Genomic DNA, 22953 nt, shown 5'->3' with positions numbered 1-22953 from the left:
CAAGGGTACTGAGCTTGCAGGACAATTCTAGTGTAGGCTCTGGGCAAGTGGTGGACGTGCAGAGTCAGGTGGTCGTTGACGTTGAAAAAGTTGGCCAACTGGGCGCCGGTAGTGCCTTGCGCCCGGGGGCGGTCTTGGCAATTGAAGATCAGATAGATTAGGAGCTAGTCACTCTAGTATAGATGGAGGATGGAGCACCAGCTTTGATGAGGTAACCTCTTTGGGGGTATCAAGCGTCAATACGACAAGTCTTTCAGTACGCGTATGGGTAGTATACTAAGGTGCTGTATCAGTGATGGAAGAGCAACATGCTGGCTTAAGACGGTAGGCGGTAAGGGGGGACGATAGTGAGTACGTGTACTCCGTATCGGCCGAAGCAAAAGCCAGACAAAGAGAGGGGAGGAAGAGCAGGAGAACGATTAGGGAACAGGGGGGCAAATGTTGCGATGTCATTGACGCAGGCATGGTACACCAGAGTACGTGTAGTCGTGGCTTGTTCAAAGAAAGCCTATAGTGAGCAGTAGTGACTCGTCAGGTGCTCATTTTCTCTTAGGTACGGATATTGGACGTGAATGAATTGGTGGGTGAATTGAGTTGGCAGTTGGTGGCTGGTGACTGGGCGAAAACCGCAAGAGCAGTAGATGCCGAGAAGGTGACGTCAGTCGAGGCTCAGTGTGGGGCCGTGGTTTCCGGGATGCGATCGGGGCTCCCAGCGGGCTACAGATGGACGCGCTTTCCAGACGATACCAGAAGACCTGGGAGGGGCCACTTGGGGGGCCTTCTGATTTTTAGGTATTGCTTAGGGCAAACTAGATCCCCTGAACACGGGAAGGAGCGGAGCCTCTCCAGGGATTTGGTCTCGGAGCAAACGGTCCATGAGTGACTATTGGGAAAGAGCTATAGCCAACTGGCCACTGAGGAAGGGCCATTTGACGACCCTCGTGCCTTTCCATGCAGTTTCGAACCAGGGTACGTATTTCGCCCCACCAACAATGACGCCGTACTGACACCACATGGCAAGCGCGGGCTGGAAAGTTTAGGAAGCTTCCCTTGCTTTGCGTGCCTACCCAGTCAACCCATGAAGAAATTGATGGGAAGGCGAAGGGGACCACTAGGTAAGGTAAGGAGTTTATCCCCTGCCTGCCACCTGCCTCACCTGTACACTATTACAAGGGAAGGGACCACTGGGAGCCACTTGTCCGATGCGATCGATTCCCTATCGTTGCATTCAGCAAACTTTTCTCACGACCCGTGGCTAGCCTACCAGACGCACCTACACCTACTCTAAACTAGCAGTACGCGCATCCTTTTCCCGGGCACCGTCAAACGGAAGGCACCCGGGCTCAATTACTCGAGTTTCAAAGGTACCTTGGCTACCGGGTGGGACGGTACATGATACCTCGTTCGTCCCTGAATCTTGTGACGTACCTCGACCAGCTGGACGTCAGGCTGGAACATTATTGCCCTGCCGCATGCCGTTTAACCCCGTCTTGGTCTTGCCTAAAAATCAAGACTTGGGCAGACTCTGTTGCGGCAGCCAAGTCGCCAGTACAAAAATGTATACGTAGTCTACTAAAATAGAGAGCAGCGTCCTTCCCGGAACCGAGGGTTGTCCGATGCGGACCGTGATGTGCGCCGAGTGCCCTCATCATTATCATTCTTATTTTTCATCCTCCCCTCCATCCTCGCCGCTTTCTGCTTCCCGCCTTCCCACCGCTTGTTTAATCATCATTATTTTGTACCTGCAGTGATCTACCCCCAAAAGCACCCAAGCCCCTCTCACTCCCCCTCCCTTCATATGTAAACCCAGTCTTGGCCTACTCGCACATTTCCCCTTTTACTTTATCCTTTCTGCCCAAACGTCAACACATACGCCAAGCCAACTAGCATCTCAATCACGACGCTATCCAACCCTCGCCAAGGGGAGGTAACACCACAATGACGGAACAGGAAACCGTACAAGCGCCCCCTTCCGGCGCCCTATCTCGCATTGCACAGAAGATAACATCACCATTGAAGACCCACAGCCCCACGAGTTCGACCTCTTCTACCAAGACCACCGTCTATGAGAAACAGACTCCAACATCCAGCAAGACGAGTCAAACAAGCAAGTCGAGCGACGGTAGAAGCCCAACGAGAAGCCCCGCTAGGAGCAGTGAGTCCAGACGCAGGGAACGCGCTGAGAAGCTTCTCCGTCGTGAACAGGAGCAGCGTGAGCTGGAAGAGCGCAGGAGGCGAGAATACGAAGAGGCTCGTAAGAGTGAAGATGAAGAAACGAGGGCACGTTACGGCGAGGGTGACGAGGATGATTACCCATCCGAGCTTAACACCATCGCCGAGGTGAGCGAGATGGGCATCGGCACCAAAGTTACATTCCGCGCCAGAATTCACACACAGCGCAACATCTCGAAGCACCTCGACTTCATCCTTTTCCGCGACCAGACCGAAACTATCCAAGGTGTCCTGGCCAATGTGAGCCCCAACATGGTAAAATGGGTACAGCGACTGCACCCCGAATCCATCGTCCAGGTGTCCGGTACGTTGAAGAAGCCGGTTGAAGACATTAAGTCTGCCAACCACCATGATGTCGAGGTCGACATCTACTCCATTCACCTCATCAACCCTGCTCAGGCACCTCCGTTCAGCAACTACTTGCCCCCCGACAGCATGAATTACAGGCTCAACAACCGCGTTCTTGATCTGCGCCACCCCTCTAACCAGGCTCTCTTTCGCATTCGTGCCATGATCACCCGCAAGTTCCGTGAAACCCTTGACAACAGTGGCTTCATTGAAATCCAGACCCCAAAGCTCCAACCCGCTGCGACGGAAAGTGGTGCTGAGGTCTTCAAGCTCAACTATTTTGGTCGTCGTGCCTTCTTGGCGCAGAGCCCCCAATTGGCCAAGCAGATGGCGATTTCTGCCGACTTTGGCAAAGTCTACGAGGTAAGAAAAAAATTCCCCGAACAAACCAATGAAACGATCCATTGCTGACAATGTAAGATTGGCCCTGTCTTCCGTGCCGAAAACTCCAACACCCACCGGCACTTGACCGAGTACACCGGCCTCGACATTGAAATGAAGATTCACAAGCACTACCATGAGCTCATCAAGGTCATTGATCAGGTACTCAAGAACATCTTCACAGCTGTTCATTCTATGCCCGAGCTCAAGATTGTCCGTGAGCGATGGCCGAGTGAAGATCTTGTTTGGCTGGACGAGACACCTATCATTCCCTTCCCAGAAGGTCTCCAAATGCTGCGCGATGATGATCGAGATGTCGCGGACGAGGATCTTTCGACTCCAGATGAGATTCGACTAGGAGAGTTGGTCAAGGAGAAGTATGGAACCGACTACTACATCCTCGACAAGTTCCCTGCCAATGCCCGACCATTCTACACCCACAAGGCCGAAGACCCATTCTGGACGAACTCCTTCGATATCTTTGTCCGTGGACAGGAAATCTGTACAGGCGGTCAACGCATTAACGACCCCAAAGAGCTGAGAAAGAACATGGCAGAAAAAGGCATTTCAGAGGACGAAATGTCTGAATACCTTGAAGCATTCGACCTCGGCGCTCCTCCTCATGGTGGTGCCGGCTTGGGCCTGGACCGTGTCGTCTTCCTCCTTCTCAACTTGGGCGATATTCGATACGGATCGCTGTTTTACCGCGACCCGAAATCTCTCCCCTCGCGGTCCTTCTCCTTGCCACACCCCAATGCTGACACCACCAAGATTTGGGCAGGCAGAGAGCTGCCTCCCCTTGAGGAACTCATTGCCAACTACGGCGATGCATCCAACACATCATGGCTCGATGAGCGTTTCGAAATCTGGCGCCACAGCTGCGGTGCCGCAGTGGGTTACGTGAGACAGGGCAAATTTGCCATGATCACTGGTGATCCTCTCTGTGACCGAGGTCAATACGAAGAAGTCATTCCGGCCTTTGTAGAGTTTGTTACCAAGGAGCTCAAACTTACTCCCGTCTGGATGCTCGTGTCCAGTAGAGTGCAGGAAATCCTGGGCCGCCGCATCGGTTGGCGCACCATGTCCTGCACCGAAGAGCAGCGCACCGACGCCGACCAGCACACCGGTACAGACAACCGCGCCGCCCGCCGCGTGAAGCGCGAGGGCATCAAGATCCATGAGCTGAAGCCTGATGATGACTTCATCAAACGCGCCGACAAGTCTATCGAGGCGTGGAAGGAGAAGCGTAAGGGCAAGAAGCAGGTCCATCTCACCGAGATTCGGCCTTGGGTCGATCAGGCTCACCGTCGGTACTTCGCCGCAGAGAAGGATGGCAAAGTGCTGTGCATGGTCGTCCTCGCCCAGCTGGCGCCGCGGTACGGATGGCAAGTGAAGTGGGCCCTCGATTTCCCTGATGCACCAAACGGCACGATCGAGGTTCTCATCGAGTATGCACTCTCATGCATCTCGGGACCCGTGACCTTCGGCGCGGGCGTGAGCGAGAAGTTGATCCCCGGCCAGCACCTACACGGCGTCCGGGCCAAATTTTTGAGCAAGACCTACGCCACCATCGTCAAGAGCATGGGCTTGATGAAGAAGTCCGAGTTCCGTGGCAAGTTTGGCGTCCTGGGCGAGCAGGTGTACATATGCTACCCCCGGCGCGGCGTCACATTGTTTGACTTGAAGGAGATTGTAAAGTTCTTCATGGATGACGACAACTAAGGCAGCACAATTGAAACGTACTCTCGTGCCCGGTTGCACGCGATTACTTGGAACGAAAATAAACAAGTTATAGAAAGATTTGATAATGCTGGTAATGAGCATGGAGGAGGGAGTTGGATAGCCACAGGGTTCGGGTTCCATTAGGGATCGGGCAATTGTTTCATTTGTTTTTCTTCTTCTTTTCCTTGGTTCAATCACAACCCTCACGCAACGCAATGGATAATGTCAACGATACCTTGACGTCTTGTTTTTCTATTACGTTTTGTTTTCGATTTAGAATTTGATACCAGCGTAGAGCGCAGTCTCCTTTGTCAAGGTCATAGTAATACCATGGACTTATTCAATTTCATCATAAAATGAAAAAGACGATGGTGTACTGACATGTCACTCAACTATACGTGTCACCAGTGATCAAATTTTGGAAGGAAAAAAGAAAATAGTAATAATTCAAGTGATGCGGATGTTTGACGTTCTGCCCTAAAACTCCTAGGCAGTGCAGGTACGAATGAATGTGCGCGACCATCTAGTTAGGGAGTGTTGGTTGGTTGGTGTGTGTGTGTGTGTGTGTGTGTGTGTGTGTGTGTGTGTTCTACTTAATCGGAGGAGAGAGCTTAAACATTGGAGGAAGAGAGAGAGAGAGAGATGGATGTGGGCGGCATGTTTGTGGATTTCCAAGAAATGAAAGATCCTCAGCTCGCTCAGCTCGCTCAGCTCGCCTCGGCAATCGCCTTCTCCAAATGTTCCCAGCACTCCGGGTGTCCTAGGGCCGAGACCCATACGTTGCCCTGCAGATCCTTACCCAGGATCGTGAAGACGTTGCGGGAGAGCACGGTGCGCGTGCGCGCGAGGGAGTGGTGGTACGAGAGCCTTCCCGGCGGGGGACGGCCGAGGGGCGGCGGCAGCACCTCGGTGGTCACCGTATCTTCGGGAGCGCGCTTCTCCGGGTCGCCGGTGCTGCTGGCGCTGGTGATTTCGCTGTCCTCGGACGTCTTGTCGGCAACGGCCTCCTCCGTGTCGACGACGACGACGGTAGCCTCCTCGGAGTCGGCGGGACGGGGGATAACGGCCGGGCTGAAGTCGATGCACTCGAAGAACTTGCAGCGGGCCCAGTTGGTGAAGATGATGAGCATGCTGTCGGGCTTCCCGTAGAGGGGCTGCTTGCCGCAGCGGCCGCCCTCGCGGAGGCGGCGCATGTAGGCCATGATCTGGGAGGGGGTGGTCTGGGTCTGGATGTCGTAGCGGAAGCAGCGGGCGCCGTAGCCGAGGGGCGCCTTGACGACCTCGTTGGAGTTGAGGATGGTCCAGGTGCCCAGGGCGACGTTCTGGACGTAGTGCTTGTCCGGGGCGAAGACGGACCTGAGGCGGCCCGTGATGTCGACGGCGTTGAGGACGGTGACGGAGCGCTTGCTGCCGCGGGCGGTGCACACGAGACGGGTCCACCAGGCGGTGAGGACGTCGCCCTCGCTGACGAAGGGGGCCTCCTCGCCGCCGAGTCCCTTCTCGTCCATGGCGTGCAGGTCGGCCATGGCGCGGGCGCGGAGGTCGGACACGAACTTGGCCGGCAGGCAGAGGATCTTGGATTCGATTTCTGGGCGGCGGAAGATATCCCACACGGTCTGCAGGGTGAAGCGGAAGTGGCGCAGGCCCTTGAGGTGGCGGTGGTCGAGGATGAAGGGCTCCTTATCCGGGTCCGAGGCGACGCCGACGTCGTCGAGAATGTCTTGACGGCTGCCGCAGAGGGCGGGCACCTCGTGCTCGCGGCCGGCGAGGACACGAGACCAGTTGACGACGAGGGACTGCATACCGGCGGCGCCGAAGAGGACGTGGGAGAAGAGAAGGCCGATGACGGTGGCATCGTTGAACGAGACGATGTGGAGGTGGATCTGGGGCTCATCGGAGGAGAGGAGGTCTTCGAGGGTCATGGGGGCGTCGGAACGGGCGCCGAGGTTGTAAAAGTTGACAACGCCCGGTTGGATGGATGGTTCGCTCGTCGTCCTCGGGAGGTGCTTGGCGACTTCGTGGTCATTGATGCTGCAATCATGTACATCGTGGGAGGTGCGGATAGCTGGGCGTTCCGGCGTAAACACTTGTGGTACATGAAGTTCCAGCCTATCGTCATCCTAGAGTAGAGTGCATGTGTTAGTCCCATTACTTGACTTGACATACCCCGAGGGAGGGTGGAAAACAAAAGGGTATCCGCCGTCAGAGTGGATTTACCGTCAAGCGCATGCGACCTCCAAACTTCTTCCAGTCACCAATCTCGAGCAGCCTGGCAAGAGCGGTTTCAAGCTTGTCCGCGTCGAGGACGTCGTCAAACCTCAATGTCCAGTTGAGAAGCATCTCTCGGAAGGGCTTCGTGTCATCGAAGAAGTGGACCGGATAAACATCGTCGGTTGCTACCCTAGGCGGCTGCACGACCTTGGGTTTGCGGGCGAAGATCGTCTTCACTATGTCGACAGCCATGGTTGCTGCGCGGACGGAGAGAGAGGAGAACTTGAAGCGCTGTCTTTGTCGCCGTTGCTTGCGGGCTACCCAGAGCCTCCAACAAGCAAGACTTGTCGGTCGCAGACCAAAATTAAAAGAGAGTAAGAGGGGATTCAATCCAGCCGTCTGTCGGTGCAAGCAAACCAACCAGTATTTCGAAAACAAAATACCTGGGCTCCAGGCCGTAGAGGGTTCCACACGTCGTCGGATGCCAGCTTATATTACCAGACACCGGTAGACTGTCTTATTGTCAGGGCTACGCAAACCCGGGCCCAGGACCATGGCATCTTCCCAGCAGGTAACCGTTGTTTCCGCTGTCACGGAGGTTTCCTGTTGGTTTGAAGCACGGCCATAGGCGGCTGATACCTCCCAAGAGGAGTTCATTGCGTTCTTGATGCAGCACCGAGAAACAGCCTTTGTCGAGAATGTATGTGCGTTTCGTACAGAAGCCGAGCGAGATGGTGCCCCCTTGAAGTATAACACTTGCAGTAGTAGTTCCACATTCAAGGCGGGCTGTGGTGTTATTCCCCATCCGTTCCCCAGCTTGGCAGGAGAGTAACAAAGCAATTCAATTTCGCCTTGTTTGTTGTCGAGATCTTGTAAGGAGTTGATCGACATCCCTGTCGATGGTCGTTGCAGCACGTGTTACGAGATTGGTTGACAAAGAGACCCAAATCGGAGGGGCGGTTCCAGCTGCTATCGGCAGCAGAAAAGTGACCTTCCAAGACAGGAAATGAGCGGGGAAACAACCTTTACACGGAGCCGGCCGGACGAGAATGAGGAGCTATCGCATCGCATGTAGCCCGCCCGCACTTATTCCCCGCATGAAGATAACAAAACTCTCAATGTTCCCTTAATAAACCAAAGCTCCCGACCGTTGGAAACGCCCCTTTCTTCGTTACATTGGCGGACGAACCTTGAGTGACAGGATACCCACGAGACAAGATGACAGCACAGGCGTATAATCTTTGGGTGGGAGGCCAGGAAAAGCCGGGCAATGCAGAGCAGTTCGTGACGGTTCTCCCTCCCCCCCTCTCTATCTTGGTGACCCCGCGCACGCGTTGCATCTGCAGCAGGCTCATCTGTGCTCGCGCTTCATGCTCGTGGCTCGAGCTTCGCTTCATAACTCAGGACTGACACAGCAATCAACAGGATACCAGTCGAAGACCCTGCAACAGGTGAAATATTCGCAAAGTAAGGTTCTCAGCCCGCAAGCCACCCCAACCCTTATCTTCATGCCCGTCAATTGCCAACGTGGCGCAAAACTCACTCAGGACGTTTATCGGATTCTGACAACATGCAGCTGCCACGCCGCATCCTCCCAAGATGTACATGAAGCTATCCAGCTGGCGCACGACACCTTCAAGGCTGGGACATGGTCCAGAGCTCCCCGTCATGTCCGGGCCGAGGTCCTCGATAAGACGGCGGAGCTCCTCACCGCGGAGCTTCCCTCACTGATCCCCCTCGAGGTACGCCAAACCGGACGGGCGATACGCGAGATGCGCGCGCAAGTGCCTACGCTGGTCAAGTGGTTTAAATACTACGCCGCCCTGCTGCGCACCGAAGAGCGTGCGGTTCTACCGACAGTAGGCAAGCTGCACAACTGGATTGATCGCTTGCCTCTCGGTGTCGTTGTGCAGATTACACCCTTCAACCACCCGCTGCTCATCGCTGTAAAGAAAATAGCGCCTGCCCTCGCAGCAGGAAACAGTGTTATCGTGAAGCCCAGCGAATTGACGCCCCTCACGACACTTCTGCTAGGCAAAATCCTAAAGGAGGCGGGCGTGCCGGACGGAGTCTTTAGTGTTTTGCCCGGTTACGGTGCGACAACGGGCAAGGCCCTCGTTGAGCACCCTCTGGTTCGCAAAGTCGACGTCACTGGCGGGACGGTGGCGGGAAGAGCCATCGGATCAATCGTTGGCGGCAATTTGGCGCGGTATACGGCAGAGCTGGGAGGAAAGGCACCGCTCATCGTGTTTGAGCAAGCAGACATTGACGTCGCGGTGAACGGGATCGCTTTCGGTTCGTTCATCGCCAGCGGACAGACGTGCGTCGCCAGCACCAGGATCCTCGTGGAAGAGAAAGCCCTGCAACCACTGCTAGACAAGCTCAAAACCAAGACGGAATCTATCCTGCGGAGGATAGGCTCTCCGAGCAACCCAGACTCAATGATGGGACCGCTGATCTCTGCGAAGCAGTTACAAAACGTAGAGGCGCTTGTCAACGAGGCGCTTGAGGCAGAGGGTGCAGCTCTAGCGGGCGGGCGTCGCATGTCTGGAACAAGCAGCCTCGACGGTATCGATTTTGCCAAGGGCTACTTCTTCGAGCCAACTGTGCTGGTGTCGAAGGCCGAGGGCGACATCCTCAAGACACGCATCTGGCGGGAGGAGGCGTTTGGGCCCGTCATAGTGGTGGCGCCGTTCAAGACGGAGTCAGAGGCCGTGGCGCTCGCCAACGACAGCGACTTTGGACTGGGAGCGGGCATCTGGACTCGCGACGTGGCGCAAGCGTTTCGAATATCGGAGCAGATTGACGCAGGCATCGTGTGGGTGAACACACATCATCGAAACGACCCCAGCAGTCCGTGGGGTGGCGCAAAGAGTGCGAGCGGCGTCGGGAGCGAGAACGGAAAGGATGCGTACGATGCTTACACGACGACCAAGAGTACCATCATAAGCTATGCAAGCTCAGAGGAAGCATTGGCGACGGATGACTGGTTCCGAGAGGGAGCTGGTGATGTGCGGTATGGATAGACCAATACTGGTAGGCATTTGGTAGAGTAGAAGCCATTGACCAATACAAAAAGGTTGTATGCGAGAGGAGATACGAAAATAGCAGTACGAAAGAGAGAGTGTGTAAAGGATGATTACTACGCAGTAGAGGGTAAAGCGAGGGAAAAAGGGCGCTACTTCTGCTGATGTTCGGGGATGAACAAGCGAAGACTTTTGTTTCAGCAGGGGAGAACCTGTCAGTGCGCCATGGCTTGACATGTTTCTAGCCTGCAGGGCGAACATTAATTACCCATGTAGTGCTTCTGTATCTCGGGCCGCAACGCTAAGAAAACTTAAGGATTAGAATGGACTAAGAATGTAAAGGCTTAATTAACTGCATACTCGAAACTTGGTAGCAGTACAGCACAAGCAGTTGTTTGGAATGATATGGAGGCCAAAAAAGGGCAAAAGAATAGGTCCATCCAGGATTCGAACCTGGGCTTACGGAAGATCTGGGGTTAATCAGAATCCGACGTCCTAACCAACTAGACTAATAGACCAGTGCCTATTGATTGTTGGGTATTCTGGTGTGGAACCGGCCTAAGTGCCGTGCTTTGGTGGGAATCCCTGTGGCAGCTGTTGAGCATAGTGCTGTTAGCCACTAGCCATGGGGCAGTACCAACTATAATGTCAGCCATTTGGCCATTTACTTTTGCCAGCCGCCCTAAAATAACCACGTCAAATCTGTAATCGACATGAAATCAACTCGGCATAGTTTTCCGTATGTCCATGCCTTTGTATCCGGATGGCTTCTCTGCATTACCATTCCCTGTCAATCTTGGGTCGCTCTCGGGTGGAAATGAGAGAAACACCGGGCCGCATAATTCAATTGGGCTGTCCCCTGTCTCTTGACATTGGCAAGCTTTCCGCATTACAAACACTCGTCAATGTGCCTGATTATGCCTCGTTGAGATGTTGTTTTTGGATATTAATCCGATCATCATTCGGCTCAAACTGAACAAAAGGTCACCAAAAGAGGGCAGCGTCCAAGAGCCACAAACCAGCAGTTCACCTCAAAGGTGCTGCGGTTGGGGCCGCATGACATCATCCGAACGCCATAGGAAACAGTGGGAACGGCGATGAAGAAAGTTAGACATCAGTCCAGCCGGGACGAATGGAAAGTAACAAGACGCAGAAGCCTCCAGTCGACTGACGACAACCTCTTGTCTCCCCCTTCTCGACTATTGCCCTATTGAGATCACAGGAGCGTCGTCGCATTGGCAAACACATCAACGTTAAAGCAACCTCTTCGGTCTTTCGCCTGAACATCCAAGTCTGAGAGTCAGAAGATCGAGCTCCAATCAACCCAAATCACCATTCTTGCCTTGTTTTCCGAGTCTTCTAGACCAATATCGCCGATTCTCTGACAGACTTTTTCCTTTTCCCTGCGAGTTTTCATAGGCCCAACTCAAACATGTCGCGCCCGAAACAGCACATCATATTCCTCACGGGGCCGACTGGAACCGGCAAGACGACAATAGCGAAATATCTAACCGAATCGCTCCACATGACCTTCATCGAGGGTGACGATGTCCGTGCTCCTCTTCCCCCCCTCCTCCAAAACTCATAACAGCTGTAATTCTCGTCGCCGCCGCAGTGCACTGACATTCTTCCCGCCTCAGTATCACCCCAAAGAAAACGTGGAAAAGATGCACAGGGGTGAGCCCCTCACTGATGAGGACCGTTGGGGTTGGCTCGACACTCTGCGCGACGAAGCCCTGAAGGGGTTAGACCAGGACCTGCCAGGCGTCGTCGTCGCCTGCTCGGCCCTGAAGCGGACCTACCGCGACGTGTTGCGGGGAGCATCACATCCTGACAAGGATATCTTTGTCAACTTCGTCACCCTACACGCGCCAGAGGACGTTCTTTTCGAGCGCGTCAAGGGCCGCCACGGTCACTTTGCCGGTGCGAACCTGGTGCACAGCCAGTTCCAGAGTCTGGACCCCCCGCAGGAGGATGAAGAGGACGTTGTTGGTGTTGACGTACAGCCTCCAGTGGACGAGGTGCAGAAGAATGCGCTACAGAAGGTGAAGGACCTGCTCGGTAGATAGGGTGTTACCGCATGGTGGCTGCTTATGCCATGCCTCGATTACAGTTACGAGTTTCCTGTCCCAGGGGTCTCTAGGCATTTTCTTAGTATTCTAAAGACTTTAGAAAGCAATGAATTATATAATGACAAACAAAAACACCAATAACACAAGTACTTGCGTTTATGGCAGCTTGTTATTCGTCCCTGGCACTTTGCATCATCCGGTCTAAGAAATTTCCCTCAGTAATCCATATAAGCAGCCACCGATAGTTCTCACCTTGCCTAATGAGCTGATTTTGCTTTTGTGTAACCACACACCACACACCACACACCACATGCCAAGTGTGTTCTCCCACAAGCCCGCAAAAACTAAGCAATAAGTAAAAGCAAACCTATTCTGTATCATGCATGCCTTTCTTAGAACCATTCTAAACCCGAGCTGAAGCCCTACCATGAATGGCCGGGTATCACTTTCGGCTATCATCTACCATGGTTTCTAATTGTATCCAAATCTCGAAGCCGATAGGTGAGGTTTCGAACATGTGGAGGCAGACTAAGCTGACAATGCTGGATCAGTCAGTCATGTGGGTTGGGTTACCACATACGAGAGACATGCTGTCAATAGTTTCATCTGCAACGAAAAAGAAATTGCAAAGTGCTATGGGTAAACCTGATGTCTATAAAAGAACTCCATAACCAGTTCGTATCTATCATACTTCAACAACGCAACTATATATCGCAGAGCTTGCTAAGATGACACAGGAATTCGACTTTGTAATCGTCGGCGGTAAGTCCTCAATTTCTGCTAGGAATTTGTCTTGAATGAATTCGTCATAGGCTCAAAAGATCAGAACATCGCTGACACTTTCAATTCTCCCGCCAGGTGGCACAGCCGGTTGTCTTCTCGCTTCCCGCCTCGCAAACACAGAGTCCAGGCCCAGCGTTGCGCTGCTTGAGGGCGGAAAAGATCTTGACAAGCCCGAATACAGGCTGACTGCCGAGCGGTTTTTCACTTTGCTGCAGCCTGGCCTTGATTATGGCTACCTATCGACGCCTCAGAAGCACGCGCGAAACCGCGAGGTGTTGCAGTCACGCGGGAAAGGGCTCGGCGGATCCAGTGCAGTAAACTTCCAGGCTTGGTCACTGGGCGCAAGAGAGGAGTTTGATGCATGGGCGGAGGAGGCAGGGGATGAGGCTTGGGGGTTTGAGAGCATTATTCAGAGAATCAAGCAGGTATGGAGATGCTCTCTGAAAATTACACTCGTCCAAGACGGGAGATTTCTGACCCGTGAAAAGCTGGAAAACTTGCACCTCGAGGGAGTGACAGAGGAGTGGGACGAATATATCAAACCAGGGCCTGAAAGCCACGGCTTTTCGGGGTGAGTAAAGCATCGCTTAGTGAGTTACAACAGGCTGACTGGAAAGGCCCATTGATGTCTCCATCGGATACGTGGAGCGTGAGACGAAGTCTTTCATCGATGCTGGTGAAGACTTGGGGGTAAGTTGGGCTGCCGAGAGAAAGAATGCTTATTGATGCGGGAACAGCATAGAAGGAACCTGGACGCAAATAGTGGTGATCTCATTGGATTCTCACTAAACCCAGTTACTAGTCTCAACAGCGTGCGAACCACGAGCGCTTCAGCATTCCTCGAGAAAGATGTACCGCCAAACTTACACATCCTCACGGAAACCCGTATCGTCAAGATCCTGTTCGAGAACAAACAAGCCGTTGGCGTTTTGAAGGAAGACGGGACTGAAAGTGAGCATATGAAGATGGTTCCAGGGATGTGCTGAATCTTCTAACGCCTATCGCTGCCAGTACGCGCGAAGAAGGAGGTCATAGTTTCCGCCGGCGCCATAGATACCCCTCGCCTTTTGCTCCTTTCTGGCGTCGGGCCCAGGTCAGAACTGGAAGACCTCGGAATCGAGGTAGTCAAGGACCTCGAAGGTGTTGGAAAATCCTTTACAGACCACCCCATGGTCGTCGTCTGCTTCCAGATGAAGCCTGGATTCACCGACAGAATGCAGCTAGCTGATCCCGAAAAGTACCAGGAGGCCGTCAAGCAGTTCACTGAGACCGGAACGGGACCTCTCCTACGACACTTTTCATCTATTCCCCATGCTTTTCTCAAGAACGATCGAGCTTACAAGACGCCTGAGTTTCAACAGCTGCCAGAAGAGACGAAGGAGTTCTTACTGAAACCTGGCGTTCCAAGTTATGAGCTTGTAGTAAGTCACCCTACTAGGCATGTGCCAAATTATGTTTAATCAGAGGTTTTTTTTTTTTTGCTGCAGAATGGACCTTTGATCCCACCAACCCATAAGTTCGAGTCACCGGATGATGGGTTCTTTTCCATCTTTGTGGCAACCATGAACTCGATATCCCGCGGACAAGTCAAACTGACATCTTCTGATCCCAACGATCCACCTTCAATTGATCCGAGATATCTTAACCATCCTTTCGATTTAGTTAATCTAAAGGAAGGCCTGCGTGAGGCTCTCAATCTGATGCAGACCCCGACCATGAAGGAGCACTTTGTTGCGCCTGTTTTTGCACCAAAGTCTTCAAATGATGATGATCTTGTTGTAAGTTAATGGGCAACTTTTAGTATATTCCTGATGATTTTGTAATCGCAATTACTTACTCTTATTCAGGAGTTTATCGAGGAGAGTGTGGCCGGCTTGTGGCATCCTTCGTGCAGTGTAAAGATGGGGAAGAGTGAGATGGATGGTAGCTGCGTTGACAGTGATCTAAAGGTCCACGGCATCGGTGGGCTGAGAGTTGCTGACCTGAGCGTCACACCAATTCTCCCCAGGTACGTCTGCCCTATCCTATCATTGGAGCGTGAGATAAGTAACACAACTAACGTGCAATAGTGGCCGTAAGTGCAAGCTCAATCAGGACCACCCGCCTTCATTGAGTTCGACATGCGCGACTGTACATTTTAATGCTAATCCATTTGCAGATCCCCAAATTATTGCATATGCTATCGGGCAGGTTGCAGCCGAGAAGATCGCGCAGGACCATAAGCTTTGACAAAATACAATAGGTATTCAGGACATGCACGTTTGTGATGGTTTGTTTCTTGGTCACTCAACTTGACGCTATGTACTTGCGAATTATTTAGTGTATATGCTGTATTGGCTTTAAATAAATAAATGGCACTCATACTTTCTCAAAGTTAGCTGTGATGTAGTTGTGGGCTAATAAGTTGTGTATTATGGAAAGGTCTGTTAGGCATGTATTCTCACATGGAACCCAGCTGGTATTGGGGCAGCTTAGAGATACCTCGAAAACCTCTCAGCTTCTATTGGTGGGAAGCTGCTCTCTGAAAGTCGGTCGTGTATAAGCTGTTCCAACATAAAACAACGATTCTCAGATGGTTAATGACAGGAGACCAGTGCCAGCCTCCCTTGGCCGCTCTTCTTCTCGTCCGGAGATGTTGATATGATGCCCTGATCCCGCCTCGCCACCCCAAATAGTGAGACTCCTAACAATCTAAGAAACAAAAAGCGATTCCCCTGCAAATTTCCATTAGCACAATGCAAATAATCTGCGTAACTCATTGCAATGCCTACCATACATTTCAGCATCCTAGGGGAAAGGCCTGGATAGTGTCGGTGCATCCGCTTCCTACCAGGGAGCCTCCATTGAACTCGGCAGGGCACCGGCACTTTGTCCAACAGTTATTAGCACACTTTTGGCCATTGTTGTAGCTGCAATTGATCCAAAACCCTGCGCAAAACCGTGCCGTAACAGCCTCGAAAAGCAAGATCGAGGCAAGCATCAACATCTTGGGCTGCATGATTGACACCTTCATCTTGTAGGCGCAAGGTTATTTGATTGATCAGATTTCTTGAAGTGAAATTGGAAATGTTGAGAACTGAATGATCTTCTCTGGTGAGAGCAAGACTCTGGAACTCGTTTTACAATAAATAGTTACATGAAAGCCCCGTGTTTGCAATTGAAGGCCTTGTTATAGAGTCCCATTTCAGGATAGACTTTTATGTCAACAGTAAGATCAGCAGCGTCTCCCCAATAATTATTCGTCATATAGTAGACCCCATCGGACTAGTTGCAACCTGACCCGACCTATGCCTCTTTTCTGACCCAAGGCATATAGATGTACCCTCCATACTTTCCGAATTTGGAAAAGTACGGCATATCTATATCCCAGACTAGCAAACTGGGGCTAGGCAAGATCAGCTGGGACGTGATCTTTTTCTGAGCCTTTTCTGAGATAGATTCAACGCAGAACACACGTAGTGTTACAAGTTTTGCCTACCTTTGTATCGGAGTGCTCACTAGTAGGATGAAGTGTTATAAACCTGCAGAGGCTGTAGTACAATTAAGTTGACCTAATCAATAAAGTGCAGCTTAGAAAGACTTAAAAACGAGGAGGCTATAGTAAAAGCGAAAAATAGTTCTAGTTAGCCAGTTGGCTCGGGCAGCCCAGCGAATGCTCAGCGGCAATAGGAACGTCGAGTCATAGATCCGCTGAGTGATTTCACTTCCAATAACTCTAAAACATAACATAATTAATTGATTCGGCCCCTATAATTCATTAATATGTTGTCATCAGACACTTTTGGGGTACTAGAGGCCCCGCCGACGTTTTGGGTTTCCCAAAATCTTCAATTATAGAAAGTTTCTGTCTTCAAGCTCATTCGGGACGACGATCAATTGTATATGCGCAGTCAAGAAGGTTGCCTTGCCATCCCAGCAGCATCAATCTCGTTACCAAAGTTAGAACAATCCCCTTTGATAAGCTAAATTCTTTTCCTTTAATAAAATTACTCTTGGATAAGCATTTGTGGTCTTGGAGGGGGACTGTTTGATTCCGAAGGGATACACCGCTGTTTCCTACCGTAGTTCACATAACTATAAACAAACTCTATCCATCTGTAAGTAGAATTGCAGCGCAATGCTTGCGCCTCTCGTCGTTATTACCTTTTTTGTCGACAATGGACAACATTTACATCATGAAGCCAGCCCCAAGAGATGCTGTTCGGTATGCTGATGTTTAGTTACCTTTGTTGGACAGAAGGCGAATGGATTGAAAGCTTTTATGCTGCATATCTCTTCATCTAACACGTATCGACCCTTGTGTTGACTTGACGTAGCAGAACTGGACTCCAGTTCCCTGGCACGGCCCTCGCCCCTAGGGGATGCACCACTGTACTGAGCCAAACTGCTTGGTACAACACCGACCTGCGATGTGATTTTTGTGATCAACTGAGGAAGTCAAGAATTACTACAGAAATCCAGAAAGGGTACATACAGTACATTGAGCGGGAAGATGAGGGTAAGGCTAAGAGCGACCGGTTACCGATAGATGGGTTCGATGCCATATTTGGAATACTTCTAATCACGCTAGGCACCTCAGACCTGAGTACCACACAGGCTGCACTATGGCTTAAACGGAGGGTGTCAAACTTGCCATCAAATGTAGGATACCAACTTGTCGTAGCCAGCACCAGCGGAGCTTAGCCTCGGAGTTGAACTTGACACCTTCCAAGGACATCGCAACAGTGCTCGATACGGGGGTCAACGGTGGCGACTGCGTGATCACCGGAGCAAGCAGCCGTAGATTTGTAGAGATCACACGTTTGAAGCGATCTTAGATGCTTTGCAGGAGCCCGAGGCACATGCATTCCCGGCTTTATGCAATGCGCCTTTGTAAGGTAACTCTACAAAGGGCAACAGTAACATATAGTTGCTCATATAGGAGTAACATGACAAACACGCGTGAACTATATGCTGCCTTCGCGACAGCTGTTAAATTATACACCTTGAAATAGAAATAGAAGCTTTTAAAAAATCGAGGCAACCAAGATTTCATCTCCCACACCTTTGCCTTGGCCTCAAATGAGATACCTGAAACCCTTGCCCACAACATTGACGTGGCCAGCAGCTTCAGCCTCCCGCTCTTTCAACTCCAGCTTTCGGTTCTCCCTCTTCAGCACAAAGTGCAGTAGCGTACTCGCAAGAATGGCCATCAGCGCCATTGCCGCATTCACGCTGAAAGCCAACACGAAGCGAGGAGCAGCATCATTCGGGTACAGGTATGAGCCGTAAATGCTAGCCAACGTGGAGCAAGCGTTGTTGAACGCTACTGCAGCTGCACGTTTGGCGGCCGGCCGGTACATGGTGTTGGCAGTCCATACCATTGACATGTTAAAGCCCGTGTAGATCCCTGGCAACATGACCATGGCGCCAAAGTATCGTGGTCCTATACCTGTCGCGGCGCTGGAGACGATGAACCCGACAAGGGCGCACGACAGCGGCCCAACGGTATGCCAAAATCTCTCATTTGTTCGATCTGCATTCTACGACACTCCCGCACATGCGATGCAAGCGAGGAGATAGGGAGGTGATGTAAGAAGTAGTGTCGTAATGCGATCTTTTCCGAGACTGCCCACGACAGTTGGAAAGAAACTGTTGATGGAAATGGAGCTCGCTGCGCCGTAAACAACAACAACAAGAATCCAGTTGATAGGATCGACTATGATCATCTTGAACCCGGCTAATAAGGGTTGCGCAGATGAAGAAGTCCAGTCCTCCTCGCCAGCGGCATCGGCCTCCATACGCCACATCGCCATCTGCCGCTCCTGTTCAGTCAGCCACTTCGTGTTTGCAGGGAAGTCAGGAAGGACGAAGTAGGCGCCGATAGCAATAACTACAGTTAAAGAACCCTCGATGATGAAGAGCCAGCGCCAGGCGAGCAGCCCACCGAGGCCATCCATGCCGTTTGTTATGCCTGCCGCAATAAGGCCCGAGAATGCACCGGAGAGCATGGAGCCGCTGTAGAAGATACCAGTGCGAACACCGAGTTCTTTGCGAACATACCAAGCACTAAGTGTTGCAAGGCATCCTATTTATGATACGCGTTAGAGATGCCAAGTTCACGACCGGGTATCGACATTGGAGAAATCTTGCCTGGGTAGAAGGCTGCTTCTACAAATCCAAGGAGGAATCGTGTTGCCAAAAGACCGCCATAATTTTGAGCCGCACCACTACAAGCGCACAATACCCCCTGTGCAATTATCAGTCAATGTTATATAGGCGTTGGTTCGCACGTGGTTACACAGCATGCGATTCGACCGAGTCGCCATCACGTTACAACCATGTAATGCGGCCCAACAGGCGCATAGGGATGTGCCGAGCAAACAACATGATTGACGAGTGCTTGACTTTTCTCACTTACCCAAACTGCCATGCATCCCGTCAAGTACATGGCAGGACGTCCGATCTTGTTGAGGAATAGGTTTGAGGGTACCTGCATGAGTGTATCCGACGAAAAGGATCGATACACAAGTCTGTCATAAAAAAAATGTTAGGCGTTTGTTATTCCACTTTGACAAGAATCAGCTTACCTGGAACTCATTGCCCGTCAAACCAAGGTCTTCTTCCAATCCACCCAATCTGGCGGACCCAATGGCATTTCTGCTGCTTGTTTAGCCTCTTTTTTTCTAGATATGATGAAGTCGAAAAGATCTAACCTGTCGAGATAATTCATGATGTATATGAGAATCATGGTTGGCAGCATTCGATAGTCAACCTTTGTGATTGTTAGAGTGCTGGTGTGATTTTTACAGAAATGACCAACTTTTCGGATTAAGCTTTTCTCGAGAGCTTTGAACTCTTCCTCCGAGAGATCTCTCAGTAGTTCTGGCAACTGCCTTGTCTGCCATTCTGTGCTTTGTCCTTCGAGACTGGTCTTGTTATCGTCTGTGGTTTGGTGTTGCTTATGCGAATCAGCGTCGGTCGAGCCTTTCTTGTCGTTCACCATCTTGTCAATCAAACCAGGTGATGCAACTATAATTGTCTTGAATCTAAGAGACAAAGAATTTCAGTTCCAGACGAACTTCTGGATTATATATGCGACATGGTAATAAACCCGGAAGTGTTCTTACGCCCATCGGACTTGATCTACCCTCTGCTTCTTCAGGCTAACAATACCCCGCGAAAATGCCCAGCCCAGTCCGGAGGCCTGTAGTATAGAGGCAGATGTATGATTGATGTGTAAGTTCAAGTTAGAATCCCCCATCCAACCGGCGATAGCGCTATCTTTTCTCGAGATAAGTCTCGATAACCAAGAGGAAGACAAAGCAGATGTAACGTACTCCACTCCGATGTCAACCCCCAGATTCGTCCACTGGGTGCTAAGTATCGGTTGTTAATGCACGGATGCCGGTGGGTCTGCTGGATTCATAGGATTGCGGGGGTGGTGGGTTTGAATCAGGGAATGCGTTACTTATCAATCGGCCGCTAGAGCATGAGAAACCGAAGCAGAAGCGGGCCTTGTCCCTCTTTATCTTTTTCAGACAATGTTTGCTTCCGTTCGGTCAGTTCAAGCCGAAAGTCTGGGCAAGCAAAATTCACGGAGCCTGAACCCGGATACCCGGCGGCAATGTCACTTGTCTGTTGGCCTATCTCTGACCAGGGGCCCTGTTCCAACCAATGTGCAAGTCGTTGGGTTAACTGTCACAATGCCCGGCTTGAGTGCCGCACATCAATATGAGTCGGTCACCAATGTACGCTGTATCCATTCATGTAGGCTGGATCGTGGTCGTCTTAGCTCACCCCATAAACGCGGGGAAACCTGTCCGTCACATACCGATTCGTGCGGCGTGGCAACAGTCCCTAAGGAGTTGTTCGGCTTCACGGTCGGTCGAAATTGCGTTGTGAGCCGAATGACGCTTGTGGCTTGTGGTTATAAGATTCCAATCTGATGATTCAAAATGGGCGGCTTGAAGCAAACGCAGCAAGAAAGTCAAAATTGGTACTATCTACACATAAGGTTTAACATACCTTGTCATTTCGTCCTCTATTTTTCATCCAAATTATTCAACTACTGTGCTGCCGTCAGTATCAAGCAACATGGCTAAACCCTCCGTTTTGATCGTTGGCGGTGGCGTCTTCGGCACGTCTACCGCTTATCACCTTTCCCTGCGCGGGTACAGCTCCATTACAGTTCTCGATCGTTTTGATGCCCCATCCAAAGATTCAGCCGCAACTGACCTAAACAAAGTTGTGCGCGCCGACTATCCAAACCCATTATACGCAAAACTCGGTGAAGAGACCATGCGTGAGTGGACTAATCCAAGCTCCCTCTTTGCCGGTATGTATCAGGAGACTGGCTGGATCATGGGAGGCCATAGCATGACGCGAAGTTGGCTCAACAGTGCGGTTGAGACAGCCAAGAAAGCTGGTCGTCAAGGTGTCAAATTCATGACGGCCGATGAAATGAAGGAGAAGTGGCCTGCGCTGACAGGTGACTTTCCGGACTGGACTAACCTTTGGAGTCCTGCTGCTGGTTGGGTTGGTCTTTTTATCCTGCTAGAAATTTCTATATCTGCTAACAAATTACTTCCTTGTTTAGGTGCCATCGGCTCAAGCGCTTTTGAGAATGGCCAACGCTGCCAAAGCACAGGGTGTCAAGTATGTCAGTGGAGATGCCGGCCACATTAAAAAGTTATTATATGATAGCGATGGAACCTGCAAGGGCGCTGTCGCTGCTGATGGCACTCTCTACACAGCTGACATTGTCGTGCTCGCCACTGGCGCGAACACGGCGTCGCTCGTTGAAGCCAAGAGGGAGATTGTGGCACAGACATCAGTTATCTGTGTCATGAAGCTTGAACCACACGAGGTCGAAAAGTACAAGGACATTCCCATCATCGACGATTTCGAACAAGGTAACTTGATCCCGCCCTAATAAGACAACGCAGTTGATGATAATGCATGCTTACCAGGATCAAAGGCATCATCTTTCCGCCAGATGAGAATGGCTTGATCAAGCTCTGTAGTGTACGACTACTCACCAACTACCGCAATAAGTCTGTCGCTGGGGCCTCTGTTCTGCACTCCTTAGGAGACTATCCCGACGATGGATGCCCAAAGGAGATTGAGGATGAGATGCGGTCATTTGTACGGGAAATGATACCAGAGCTGGCAGATAGGCCATTCATCTCAACCAAGCTTTGTTGGTATGTTTGCAAAAAGTCCAATTACCCTTATTCAAATGAGTCTCTTTCTATGATGCGGCGACATCACATGCACGGCAACTGCTAATCTCAACTAGGGATGGTATGGCGACGGACCTTAACTTCAGAATCTGCCCTTATCCCAACACTAAGAACTTATTCGTTGCCACAGTCGGGTCGAATCACGGTTTTAAGTTTTTGCCAGTCATCGGGAAATACGTCGCTGACATGCTCGAGGGTAAACTGGGCAAGGAGTGGCAGGACTTATGGGCTTGGAAGAATGGAAGGATTCCTGAAGGCACACAAGATCCCCATCCGTGGCCCCTCCGGGACCTTTCAGACCTTTCCGGTTGGCGCGGGAGAAATGCACCCGGGGCTGGCAAGCTGCCATGGACTTGGAGTCGTCTATGATTATTGATGTGAGCTATACACGATGTAGCTATACAACATATGTTGACATGAGTTGACTCTTTCGAGTTTACTACCAAGTACCTTATTACAACTTGGTCTACACATGCAGTTGCTAGGTAGTTAAAAGGATACAATGATTGATGTAAGGTTGTTTGCTTCTCAGTTTGAATAGAAAACAGCTCGTTTAACAAGATATTATCCGCAAAGCCACGTAGAATGAAATGCCGATTACCCCAACTTCTTAAGACCCTAGCCCCTGCATTAGCAACGACTCGCAATAGATCAAACGTGTGCAACACCGTCCCTAAAAGATACCCACCCTCTAGCGCTTTAAACCGGTGCAAGTGCCCCGCTTGGCGACACTATCTGCTTGTACAACCTGACTTGCCAGTTCCTTAAATGCGCAGCACAATGCCCGTTAATAGGAGACGCGTCTGCACACACTTTGTGCAGTGTCAACTCTTTTCCGATTCCCAACAGTCTGGGCCTGCTTGTCTACGGTGTCGCCCAACGCCTCCAATAGAGACGATTATCTGCAATATTACCTCGTTCAACAAAGACCTCGGAACATCTTGTGTCACCTCA

At 51.2% G+C, this 22953-nt stretch overlaps 7 protein-coding genes across 7 annotated transcripts; 5 read left to right on the top strand and 2 right to left on the bottom strand.

Annotated features, from left to right (window-relative positions):
- Positions 1-1938: 1938 nt before the first annotated feature.
- CTRU02_206388 (aspartyl-tRNA synthetase) lies at positions 1939-4683 on the top strand (the record flags this gene model as incomplete). Its single annotated transcript, XM_036728016.1, has 2 exons — positions 1939-2943; positions 3001-4683. 2 exons carry the CDS (start codon positions 1939-1941, stop codon positions 4681-4683), a joined length of 2688 nt encoding a protein of 895 aa, XP_036580130.1.
- A 707-nt stretch (positions 4684-5390) lies between these two features.
- Positions 5391-7146, bottom strand: CTRU02_206387 (lysr family regulatory protein; the record flags this gene model as incomplete). The annotated part of the gene is made up of 2 exons (XM_036728017.1): positions 5391-6803; positions 6901-7146. The coding sequence occupies 2 exons, from the start codon at positions 7144-7146 to the stop codon at positions 5391-5393; spliced, it is 1659 nt and encodes a 552-aa protein (XP_036580131.1).
- A 966-nt stretch (positions 7147-8112) lies between these two features.
- CTRU02_206386 (Phenylacetaldehyde dehydrogenase 2) lies at positions 8113-9920 on the top strand (the record flags this gene model as incomplete). The annotated part of the gene is made up of 3 exons (XM_036728018.1): positions 8113-8174; positions 8320-8361; positions 8471-9920. 3 exons carry the CDS (start codon positions 8113-8115, stop codon positions 9918-9920), a joined length of 1554 nt encoding a protein of 517 aa, XP_036580132.1.
- Positions 9921-11352: 1432 nt separating this feature from the next.
- Positions 11353-11989, top strand: CTRU02_206385 (thermoresistant glucokinase family carbohydrate kinase; the record flags this gene model as incomplete). Its single annotated transcript, XM_036728019.1, has 2 exons — positions 11353-11469; positions 11561-11989. 2 exons carry the CDS (start codon positions 11353-11355, stop codon positions 11987-11989), a joined length of 546 nt encoding a protein of 181 aa, XP_036580133.1.
- Positions 11990-12720: 731 nt separating this feature from the next.
- On the top strand, positions 12721-15004 carry CTRU02_206384 (glucose-methanol-choline oxidoreductase; the record flags this gene model as incomplete). Its single annotated transcript, XM_036728020.2, has 9 exons — positions 12721-12754; positions 12851-13200; positions 13264-13346; positions 13393-13465; positions 13513-13726; positions 13787-14196; positions 14263-14553; positions 14623-14783; positions 14929-15004. The coding sequence occupies 9 exons, from the start codon at positions 12721-12723 to the stop codon at positions 15002-15004; spliced, it is 1692 nt and encodes a 563-aa protein (XP_036580134.2).
- A 2828-nt stretch (positions 15005-17832) lies between these two features.
- On the bottom strand, positions 17833-19253 carry CTRU02_206383 (TNA1 is necessary for nicotinic acid import into the cell; the record flags this gene model as incomplete). Its single annotated transcript, XM_070204706.1, has 3 exons — positions 17833-18297; positions 18391-18842; positions 19172-19253. 3 exons carry the CDS (start codon positions 19251-19253, stop codon positions 17833-17835), a joined length of 999 nt encoding a protein of 332 aa, XP_070061810.1.
- Positions 19254-20851: 1598 nt separating this feature from the next.
- On the top strand, positions 20852-22368 carry CTRU02_206382 (fructosyl amino acid oxidase; the record flags this gene model as incomplete). The annotated part of the gene is made up of 4 exons (XM_036728023.1): positions 20852-21292; positions 21354-21669; positions 21735-21960; positions 22056-22368. The coding sequence occupies 4 exons, from the start codon at positions 20852-20854 to the stop codon at positions 22366-22368; spliced, it is 1296 nt and encodes a 431-aa protein (XP_036580137.1).
- Positions 22369-22953: the final 585 nt, after the last annotated feature.

This window comes from Colletotrichum truncatum, assembly GCF_014235925.2.
Source record: "Colletotrichum truncatum strain CMES1059 chromosome Unknown Contig_0003, whole genome shotgun sequence".
NCBI classification, from domain to species: Eukaryota; Fungi; Ascomycota; class Sordariomycetes; order Glomerellales; family Glomerellaceae; genus Colletotrichum; species Colletotrichum truncatum.
Note: the sequence above shows the minus strand (reverse complement) of the source record. Positions and strands in the feature narration are given on the sequence as shown.